Source organism: Odontesthes bonariensis, chromosome 20 (genome assembly GCF_027942865.1).
Source record: "Odontesthes bonariensis isolate fOdoBon6 chromosome 20, fOdoBon6.hap1, whole genome shotgun sequence".
Lineage (NCBI taxonomy): Eukaryota > Metazoa > Chordata > Actinopteri > Atheriniformes > Atherinopsidae > Odontesthes > Odontesthes bonariensis.
Genome location: NC_134525.1, coordinates 19056206 through 19067868, shown reverse-complemented (window position 1 = coordinate 19067868; position 11663 = coordinate 19056206). Strand labels below are relative to the sequence as shown.

General features: G+C 40.6%; 1 protein-coding gene across 1 annotated transcript; it reads right to left on the bottom strand.

Annotated features, from left to right (window-relative positions):
* Window positions 1–230: 230 nt before the first annotated feature.
* Window positions 231–9374, bottom strand: LOC142370141 (uncharacterized). The gene is made up of 16 exons (XM_075452587.1): window positions 9057–9374; window positions 8382–8425; window positions 7976–8040; window positions 7748–7881; window positions 7436–7496; window positions 7127–7346; window positions 6907–6993; window positions 5961–6143; window positions 5125–5834; window positions 3807–4319; window positions 2832–3447; window positions 2677–2747; window positions 1383–1523; window positions 901–1061; window positions 711–801; window positions 231–518 (listed from the first exon to the last, which is right to left on the bottom strand). Exons 1-16 carry the CDS (start codon window positions 9078–9080, stop codon window positions 436–438), a joined length of 3204 nt encoding a protein of 1067 aa, XP_075308702.1. The 5' UTR covers window positions 9081–9374; the 3' UTR covers window positions 231–435.
* Between the last annotated feature and the right edge of the window lie 2289 nt (window positions 9375–11663).

The following is an 11663-nucleotide window of genomic DNA, read 5'->3' as shown; positions in this document are numbered from 1 at the left end:
TCTAGTTTAGCTTCATTCGACATGAAATATTCTGTCGTTTAGTTGCTTCTCAAACACTGAACTCTTTAAATACCTCTAAATGCTAACGTTTTAATAAGCGTGACAAATGTAAGATTTCCTTTTTCAGTGCAAAATCAACAATAAAACTTTCAGTTTAAGTGTATATAGTGAAATAACTGCTCTTCTGCTACTTGGGAGATACGGCCAAATGAAACTCTGCAACAACGAAATGCAAGGAAAACTAATTTATTTACAAGGATGTTTAAGTCTGCCTTGGCAGAATCTTACAATCTGAAGCAAAGTTTAGGTTGGACAATTTTTTTAATTACAACTCATATCTGATGGTTAAAGTAAGACCATTTATAGTCATACATGCCCAGTCTCTTTTACAACACATGCAAGTGTTTTGGTCATTTCATAGCAAATTTGCCAATGTCAGTCTGGACTTTCTGCTAATATCCTGGTGAAGTACAAGACGGCCGGCTGTGCGTTGTTATTCTGGATGCTGTAGGCTTTTCCTGTGAGAACAAAATAGCAATGAGAGTCAAAAGCAACCAAGACTGTTTCTCATACACTGAAATTCTTCACAATTACCACTAAAACACCAAATGTATACACAGAATGTCCACATCTGATTGGATCATACGGTCCCCAATACAGCACTTACGAATGTCTCAATGCGGTGTTAGGCAATGAAAGGGAAGTCTTACCGCACTCTACCATGAAGGCTTGTCCAGGCCTGTAGCGTGACACACCACCATCGATGGTAACACTCACCAAGCTCGTTAATAAATTAAAAACCTTTAAAGAGACAATAAAGAAGGAAAGGAATTGAGTGTGTGTGAGAAGACAGTGGAGAACAAGTGCATCATAATCATAGATGAGAAAGAGTGAACCGACTGTTGTCGCACTGTGATCCACCCAGAGAGGCTTCTTCATGTGAGATCCCAGCAGGATCTTTCCAGAACAGATGGAGCCGCTGTTCAGGTCCACCTGGAAGCCGAGGGCTCGGTCTTGGTAGGAGTACCAGTCAAACTGGTCTGGAGTGACGGCGGCACCATCTGTATCAGGGAGTTGTGTTTTATTAAACTTGTTTCGTGCACTCACAGACAATAGGCAAATAATGAATTGCTTTTGTATTATTTACGTATTTATTAATGTTTTGTGACAATTTTGGATTTTTGAGTCTGTTCATAAGTACCACTGATGTCTTACATTGCTGCAAGTGTCCTAAGCTGGGTATCAAATAGTGGTCACTCTGTTCAGAAATAACAGCCTACTGTATACACATTATTTACGTCACCTCATACCCCAAATTTCACATAATCAAAGGTTCTGCCAATAAATAAGCATTTTTCAGTGACTTGATAAAATGCCCTTACCATCAGCAGAGGTGGACCAGAGACTCTGGAACCATTCGGTGAGGTTGGCCTTATCCTTGGGGTGTAAGGTCAGCGGTTTGAGAGGAGGAGCACAAAGATCTGACACAGACAGCACAGCTTGGACTCTGGATGATGGCAAAACTGGAACAAAACAGAGAGAAAAGCAGAGAATGTCTGATTGGTGGTCAGGTTAGCGGAGGTTAACGGGAAAGCTGTTTAACCCGGTGATATGTGCCACACATCCACCAGTCAAAACTCCCAGGTGTTGCATTTAAAATTTTTCACAGGAGGTGAAAGGACTTAGTGTAAATACTGCAGTGTGGAACGCCCACATTTCCAGCCTGACGGAGCAGCCGTCAAATGTGACCGAGTCATTTTGTTTATTCGAGACTGAACTTGGAATGTCACATGCTCGCTCTCCACTTTGCCCGCAGTGAACATCATCTCTCATCCCCTGCTGCTTCGCCTGGATCTGTGACTGAATGTGTCACAACAAGAGCCATGACTCAACAGCATTTTCCTGAGTCCGAATCAAAGCCTGCTCACACTTACCTGCTTTTGCATCCACTTGCACCCCCTATTCAGTCTTTTTCCATAGTTTGCAAGACCAAGAGTGTCAATATATACCAGTATTGGCAAGAACTGTGATATTAAAAGGATGAAATATTGTTTTCATGTTGATACACGATCAATATTCACACTTAGATAATATCAGGGTTTGATTTTACCTGAAAAAGTCAAAACATTGTTGATTGCAAATTGGGGTTTCTGAACAATTTTTTTTTAATCCAGTTCAATTATTAAAAGAAAGAGTTAATTAGTGGATAGAAGTTTTCTACTGATATCACAGTGATATTGTTTTGATGAATGCTTTTAAACATGACAATCGTGAAGTGGAAGTTTAGTCTCCTCTTTGATGCTTTTAAGTTTATGACATGTTCATGATCCTGAAACCAGATCTAAAATCAAACAGAAAGGTCCTTCTTTTGTTACGACTTTCTAATAGATGTTGATCCCGCTGCCTTTTCCTGTAAATCTCACAACTATGTCAAAGGAACCACAGCTTGTGCTGTAATACTGCTGTATATATTCGTCTTTTCGCGTCTCGAACATCTGACATTACCACTGTCCTCTTTTATTTGCTCTTGATCTATCGATGCGTTAAAAATATCATGTGAGATGTTCCTTCTCGTTTCTAAAAAAAAAGATATCCAGAAAATAGTTGCTGTGCGCAAACGAAGGCATACACAGAAAATGAGGAAAGTGAATATAACGACATGAACTAAAAACGTACTCATGTCGTCATTTTCTTCGTACTGCTCCAGCTCGATCATGGAGGACGGCCCACTTCTCAGGACCTTTAACCTGCCAAAATAATTACAAAATAGTAAGAAAAAAAACTTTATAATCCCAAACAAAGGCGTGAGAATGATTTAGACGTTTCCTTACGTGTTGTCTGACTGACACCCTCTGTCTTGTGGGGTGCTGTGGTTGGGCTGCGTGCCTCTGCATCCCCCAACATCCCCACCGAGCACATCTTTATCAGTCCGACTGCAGGTTGGAAAGTCAATGGCTGAGACTTCCTCTGCAGGATGCGAGATGACGTTACAGCCGTTACTCTGATGTGCATCTCTGTTGTCGACCACAATCGGAGTCTCTGTGACAGAGGTGAAAATGTCTTTAAAGGTTGCCAAAGAGCGTTTGACGGTCTTCGGAGCCGACAGCGGTTTCAGAGGAGGCATTGGAGCTCCTCCTGGGGGTTTTGATGGGAATAACACAATGGCCTTTCTGGAAACATCAAGTCCATTAGATTTCCTCTGTTTAGACTGTTTTCTCCTCTCCTGTCGAGGTTTGGGCTCCTTGGGATGAGGCTGCTGAGGCTGTGTGGAGCTGCTCTGCCAATAGTCACCCACGCTGTCAATTGTCCACCAGTTACCCGGTGGCTTTCTCCTCCGTTTTGCTGGTTCTTCCTCCCTGAGCTCCTCCTTATGTTGTCTGTGAGATACAGGTGCTGCTATTTTGTCGCTAGAGCCATGGTGATAGACCCTCTGAAAAATGTGACCTCCTGTAACAGAAGTAAATTAAGTTAAGTTCAGCTTGTTTGTGGCTCTGAACAACGGAACAAGCCACATACACCCAACTGAAATATCTGACGCTTGTGGAGGTTAAATAGTAAATTTTTTCCTTTCATCGACAAGTTTAGTTTTTATCTTATTCTGTCCCCACTAATCAGTTCACAGTCTATCAACATTTACCTCCCCAATGTTTTGAAGGGAAACAAGTCATTTGGCTGAAGGCCAGTGAACTTAACTATCAGACAGAATATCATGGTGAAGTATCGGTGCAGTATTTTTTATCATTTTAAATCGCTGTACTTTTGCTGGCGTTAAGGATCTGAGTCTGTGCCACCACCGGTGAACTTACCAGAGCTGACACCGTGGTCTCTGTGTGAAAAGACCAAGGGGCTCGACTCCTGCTGATCCAGGTCTTGATCACAGATCTCCTGCTGCTCCTGCTCTGCCACATCTGGGCTGAATATTTCATCTGCAGCTTTAATCTTGTCCGGAACGTCTCCTTTTGCTTTTCTTTTTTTAGTCTGCTTGGTTGTCCTCTCTTTAGATTTCTTAGTCTGCTCACTGGATAACTGCGCAGGGTGTTTCTGATTTATCTTCCTGTTAACTCTTTCATTCTTGGCCTTCACCGGCGAGAGGACTGCTGTGTTGGGCTCCACACTTTTCTGTTTGGACCTCTTGAGCGTGGCCTGCTGGCTCCCTGATTCCTCTGTGCCCTGAGGGCTGCTCAGCCACCAGTGCCCAGTCTGCTTTCTTCTCCTTTTCCCATGAACTTCAGCATCTTCGGATGAACTTCCAACACGCACTGCTGGCTGTTTGCTTCCTTTAGTCCTTTCATTTGCGTTAGAGTTTTGGGTCTCTCTGTCTGTGGGAAAACAACAACAACAACGACAACAACAACGACGACGACGATGATGATGATCAATATATTAGTGAATTACAAGGCAAATGATGTTGGGAAAAAATAATTCCCTTTTATGAATCTTTTATCTTGTGACTAAATCCATCCATCTATTCACTCTACCTGCTTTATGACCTAATAACAGCTGACATTGGGTGAGAGTACAGCCTGCACAAGTGACTAGTCCATCAACAGGGAAACAGGTAACCAAGCCTACAAATACTTTCGTCTGAACAAATGATAACTGGTTACAGGTACCACCATGCCAACCACATCTAAAATTACTAAGCTTTTTAAGGCTTTAATCTCTGTAAAGATATTGTTTGTCCACCCATTTCCAAACTATATGGATTGTTGTCTGGTTTAGAACCACATATAAATGAGCCTTGAAGGCAATGAGTGATAATTAATCCAGTAAAACAGCCAAAACTAGTAAGATTTCATCAACTTTTTTACTCTTGATCAAATATTCACAGCAAATTATTTACTTCAGTGCCGATAGGTGGGCAGAGTTTTGAGATATTTTAAGTTTTCAGCTTTACAACTGTTGTATTCACATATACTGATGTTTCCAGCCAACAGTTTGGGATCACAAAAGCAAAAACTGGTTTGAGTTCTGGTTTTGAGCTCTTGGACAAAGTGGCTGTAAGAATTAATTTCAGTGTCAGCTGGCAGTAAAATGATACTCTACTGTATGTTGAAGACATTTAGCAACTTTGACATGAAATAACTTATGATGGTGGTTCACAGAAAGGTATAACAATCTTACCTGAAAAAGAACCCAGGAATTCAGCATCTGTAGGCTCTTTACTGCTCTGCTCCTGACTTTGTTTCTCGACAACACCAACATCTACATGTTCCATCTCCTTTAAATCATCCGATCCCTGTCGTCGTTTTCTGGCGTCTTTTAATGTGTTAGCCCTGCTTGCATTGGTATTTTCTTTACAATCTTTGGAGTTCTTCCTCTCAGAGGATTTGTTTGCTTTTCTTTTTGTTGCCAGGGACGTTTTTTCTTTTTGTAAGTCTTTTGGTTGATCCTCCTTGTTGTCTCTTTCTTTTGATGAAAACTTCTTCAGCTGCCGTTTCTTCTTCTTTGGTTTCTCCTGTTCTGTCAAGTCAGTCGCAGGAAGATCCTGGGAAGTAGGCAAATCATTCTTATCATTTTCAGCCCCAGTCACCTCCGGGTTCTTCTCCTTCTTCTTAATGTTCCGCTTAATAGTCTGCCTTTCTTCTTTGCTGTTGGCCTTTTCCAGTTCCTGCCGTTCTTGTTGACTCTCTAATGGACTGTTATCTGTCCCCTTGTCAGCTGAGCTCTCTTTGTCGGTGCTGGAAGTCTTGCTCAGTCCTGGTCGCTTACTTGTGGCGCTCTTGCTCGGGATAGAAAACCAAAGGGGTGCATCATCTTCCAGAATCAGAAAATCATCCTCTGGCTCAGGCAGGGTAGGGGGAGGGGGTGCTTTAATCGGTGACTTCTTATAACTTAAAAAACACGAAACAAATAGATTACTCGTTGTTTCATGAAAAACAAACATGTTTCAGTTGTGGTGAGTCAGACATGTTCACACAGAAACAAAATATCTAAGATTTGCTTTAATCTTAACTCACCATGTAGGTCTTGACTTTCCAACCAGTTTGAGCTTCTCCAGAAAAGCATTCATATCTTTTCCCACACGCAAAGACATCTCTGCAGGTGGCTGTGTGTCAACGCTTTCAGAGTTCTTCCCAGGTGCTGCGAGTTCAGACTCCTGTCTCACTGCTGAAACGGGCGTCTGCGTATTTTCTCGCCCGCTATTAAAGAAAATACAAATGATACCCATGCTGAGGCTGACCGATCACTGATAGGACATGTTTTAATGTTAAGTTTTTATGTATATCCATTGCAAATTTTGTTATAAACGTATAAAAATGTAGCATTTGTGTTTGTGCTATTCAAAGCTGCCGATGTTATAACCCCCCATGGCATTAGTCAAGTTTAGTTACTGTATACTTTTACTCCCAAAGTGAATCGTGTTCATTGTGAAACTGATGCTCCATCACAACACGAGTGTTGTCACAGATACGTTAAGAGCAAAGTGGAGGGCTCCTAAAAATGTTTACTGCAACAATGTGTAATAATGTCATTAGAAGAGGATATTGCCCATAATATCATCACTACTTCTTACACCTAAATATTGCTAATGGTGTTCGTGTTTGGTATCATTAGGAGACTGAAGCTGAAATGAGAGCACAAAGCCAATTACAGCAGTACATTAAAAACATAAAACTTCAGAATCTGAAATGATTCTTTTGTCGTTCATATGAGATGCTGGGGATTTCTTAGGCTGTTTTTTTTCTGGACTGTAAGGCTCTCGTGCCACATAGGAGTATAAAGACACACACATATATAAACATTAGGGATGTGCTGAGCACAGACACTAGACAAACCAGCAAACGGGAGTCTGCATGCAGCAATTCTTCCATCTGGCACAATATGGTTGCAGTATGATATTAACTGCTCTTAAAAACAAACACATTCTTGAGTATTGAGGAGAAGATCTAATAAAAATCTCACCATGATGCATTCGCCTGCATTTTGTGACAGGACCTCTTGGTAAGAGTAACCCTGCTTGGAGGAGACTCCAGATCAGCATCAGCACTCCTAGGTATAACAGGAATGTTTTAAACACTTAAAAGAAAACACTAAAAAAAAAAAAAACACAAAAGCAAGAGCCGAATTCTTTTCAAACATCTTGTTCCCAACAACAAGGGCAAAATCAAATAAATGTTCTTACTCCTCTGTGCTTAGTCCATTACAGTGGGGCTTCTGGGTGGGGGGAGGAGGGTCTATGTTAGGTTCCATGTTAGGTTCCTCTGCTGCTTCATCTACACAATTGAAGAGAATCGGAGATACGACTTGGTCTTTTTCATTGTCCTGCTCTTCTACACCTAATTTCTGTTCAATAGGGCTGGAAGTCTTTACTGGCCCGTGTGCTTTGAATGGGACTTCCAAATCTGCAACAGAGAAAATAACTGCTTTTTAAAAGGGAGAACTTATTCTACACATAAAATGTTTCAATAAAATGCGAGTTTGAATGTCTTACCAATGTCCAGTTTAGGACTTGGTGATCCCGCTGCAGGATGTGGGACATCTCCTTTAGGACCCTAAAGAGTAAAATATACATTCAATGACTCAACACACCAAAATGCATTAAATTTAATCTAATTCAACAAATCCAGAAACAGATGTGTAGTTGGTGCTCAATATTTATACAAGCTTGTGATTAGAGTGCAGATGTTTTATAACCATGCTGCAGAAGACATAAAATACATTTATAACACAGGAGCGCAGGATACTTTTTTACTCTATTTATGCAACAGTATCAGAGGTCCTTGTACTGAATTGACTGTAATACCATTTGGTGTCCTGAAGGTTTTTCTGTTGCGCATTTTTCTTGTGGGCTTAGAGAGATTTGTGTCTCACTCGGATTCGTCTCCGTATCAGAACTCTGGAGCAGGGGAGAAGGCGGATGTAGAGGTGTGCATGAGTCTGAAAAGATGAATGAAGAAAAGTGAAGCGCAGGCTGATGTGATGAAAATGTCAAACTAAACGCACAAAATTAGAGCGAGCGAATCTCCCTCACCGATGTCATCAAACATCTTGTCAACATCCTGCAGGGTTAGCGCACCTCCCCACTGCTTTGATGGACTGAAAAACAAAGTTGAGAGATGGCTGCAATCCTGGCACAAATGATGAAATATCTCCTAACAAGAACTCTGCAGTAGACAAAGGCTACTTTTCTATCTCAAAAATGAAATGTTGGAGACATATAGAGATATATCCATTGCATTTTAACCATTTGTGAGAAATGGTTATAGTGTGATAGATTACATATGGAAAACATTGTGGGAAAAGCTCAGCAAAGCACAAAAATACTATAAGTTTCCTATGTTCTGAATATTCAAACAACGCTTAGCTAAATTAAAATGATATACTTCACAATTAACTTAAAGAAATGATAGAAATGGTAAAAACCTGTCTAAGCATACCTTTCCTTGTCTGTTATGTAGCAGAGTTTCCTTTTGGGTCGCCTCTGTGAACAGACAACAAGATTTTTAACTACAGCTACTAAAATTTGGCCATCTCTCCATTAGGAACCAGATCATCAAATCAACGTAAATGTCGAACTCATTCAGGTATAAATTATTCTGAAAATGAATGCAGTGCGTCATCTAATGCAGTCTTTCTTCTATGTGGGGTGTACAAAAAAAAAAGATTACGCAACACCTGTTAGAAACATCACAAACTGCAGCCTTCAACATGACCATGAACCTTCATTAACATAAAAACGATAAAAAAAAAACCTTCACAATACAAGTGAAGCGTTTATGGTTGTGGCTGTTGTAAACAGACATCATTACTGTGATTATAAATGAGTGTGTGTTGGCTGTCATCCAACTAAATATGAGCATGATTAGGCGCTACAAATCATACAATGTTTGCAGTGCTTTACTTATATGTCTATTCTGTCTACGAAAACTCTCTTATCGTGTACCTAGACATAATATAACCATGGTTAATAGCAGTATTCGTGCGCAAATCCAATTACAATTAAGAGCACCAATACAAGGTTAACGAATTAGAAACAGCGTTGTGTTTACGCTAGCTCAGCTCTCCTTATACCTCTGGACAAAAGAAACGACCAAACGATGACTATAACTCACCAGAGTAGGGTACTTTGTCTCCATTTGGGTTTATCGGTTGTCTGTTTTCAACGGTTACCAGACTGTTTCCAAAAGCAACATTGAATTTAACAGCTAACCGCTAACGTCGGCTATCATTTCGTTTTCGACAACTGTATTTACTTGTGAATTTACTCAGCCCCGGGATGCATTTGTTTTAATCCACTATGTCGCAATTAAACGAGATGAATTGGAAAGCAGTGTGAAAGCTGGTCGATACGCTATTTTATTATACTTATAACCAACGTTAACGTTAGCAAAACAATGGCGCTGCTGAGGATTTGTAAATAACCCGCGCACCCTGAAAAGATGTTCAGATATCCCCGCGTACAGTCTTACAGGCAGCAGCGTGCCAAATGTCATTGACGCTGACGCACAATTTGCTTCTCTTATCAAATCAACTTGAAATTTTAAAAAGAAAAAGCTAGTTTTATGACCGGTAGAGTGTTGCTCTCAGGAAAGTCGATTTGTTATAGATTAACTGCCTGAGAGAAAATTTGCGGGGCTATAATAACCATATATCTAGACGATGTTCTTCTTCTACATTTCAATGTCCAGTATATAGAAACGAGAGTTGGAGTTTGACTTGCTGCCATCTACAGCTTTAGATGACATACTACAAAAAAAAATAAAGCAGTCCTTTTTTTGTCTTCTCCCAAATAGGGCTCGGGCACACGCGTTGCATTCTGGGATATGGTCGCCATATTGGAGGCTCAATCTCGTAAACAAACCCTGAGGCAAGACGGAGATCAAGGACCAAACAGTGAGAGAAAAGTGAGAGAAAAGCATGTTAAAATCGAAGAAAGGATGTGGGATATACCGGGATACATTACAGAAGGAAGCCAGAGATCGGTACATACAGAAGATTGGCGTTATAAACGGACTGGACCCTTATGAAATACCGAGCAAGGAATGGATTGTCGACGAAGATTTACTGCCTAAGTTCACCCTTTCGGACATAATTGCGTATATAGTATGTGGTGTCAGTGCTTATACTTTGCAACAGTTTCAATTATAATGACACTTTACACTTTTGTCATGTTACTCTACTTGTAAATAAATAATGAAACACACACACTTGGCTGTATCTCAAAGCATATTTATTTCAGACGACTTCAACTTTGCACAACACTCCTGCTCATGGTGGTCAGAGTACAACATACAGACACAATCTTGTCAAAGAATGTTTTGTCTTCACCTTCGCATGGCAAAACTATGTTGATAGGTACTTTTGCTGACAAAAAGGTGTATTGTTTCTGACAGTTCCAATCGCCCTTTCCATGTGAATTTGGAGATGGGCAATTTTCCTTGTATTTTCCACATTAAATTAAGATTAAGATCAGATTTATTGTCATGTATACATGCATACACACGAAATTTGTCCTCCGCTTTTAACCCATTGAGACATCCCTTGCTTCCAACTGACAGTGTCCTCTTGTGAAGGCGGGGATCTTTACCTCAGCACACAAAAGTCTGTAACTTACCAGAATGAAAATGCAGAGAACACACTCTCATCGACACCGGGATTGAGTGGAAAGTTATGCTTGGTCGTCTTACAGCAGCGATCCATGCTAGTCGACGACGCTTTGTTATCTCGGACACTTGGTCTCCGTGGGTGCGCCTCCAAGCAGGAAACCGGTAAAAAGATAAACCATTTACGATTTCCCCCCCATTCCTATCACAGCTTACGCTATTGCACCCCACGACACAGCAACGTGCGACCATAGTGGCAAAGACAATAAGTAAAATAGATAAACCAACGAAGAAAGTTCCGAGACCAGGCGGGAGTACGTCTGCGCGCAGTGGAAAACAATGTAAACAAAACAGTTCTGAGCCTCCAGTATGGCCGCCGCTCACGTAGTGACGTCACGTGCCCGAGCCCTATTATGTACTGTAGTAGGAAAAAACGTGCAAAATATGCATTTAGCGCCTCATTGTACTATATATTGTCAGTTAGAAACTATTCACTTTTTTTGCTGTTGAGGTGCCCCTAAGAAATTGCTGGGTGCAGATGGTTAACCCTCAAAAACTTTCCACACCAACTTTGAAACTCAAAAAACAGAGAACTGTCCACAATCCTATCTTATGTCAGGCAACTTGAGCATGGCACCAACTCCATAACTGCTCCCTGGAGACTGCACCTGCAAATCTAGATGTTAGTTCATGTGCCTGAGTGCTCTCGCCACTAACGTATATTTACGACTTACTTATCATTTAAATGCAAAGGTCAATTTTTTTGTGTGTGTGTAGAAATCCTTGGAAGAATGATGCAGTGTGGCCTTTTTGAATATTTGTGTAAATCAGTGCATGTTTATGTACATTATGTATTTATCATGTGGTGGTTAGCACTGTCACCTCACACACACACACACACACACACACACGCTTACTTTTTCTGTCATGGAAATGTATGCAAATGAAGATATGGTCTTCAAATCATACCTTTATAAAGTCAATCCTGTATTCATCAGAGGATACCCACCAATTAAAGGGACAAAAACTGTGAAGTAACAAAATATTCCTTTAATTAACGGCACAAAACTAAAATTTGAACAAAAATTCTTATGCCTTGAAAATGCATATTTTTTC

Bases quoted from the DNA above. Each gene is read 5' to 3' on its own strand.
- LOC142370141 (XM_075452587.1), bottom strand. From the start codon at position 9,080: ATGGAGACAAAGTACCCTACTCTG. The intron at 6,994-7,126 runs GTAAGAACATTT...TGTTATACCTAG, and splicing joins AATGGACTAAGCACAGAGGA to GAGTGCTGATGCTGATCTGG. The intron at 5,835-5,960 runs GTGAGTTAAGAT...GTGTTTTTTAAG, and splicing joins GGAAAGTCAAGACCTACATG to TTATAAGAAGTCACCGATTA.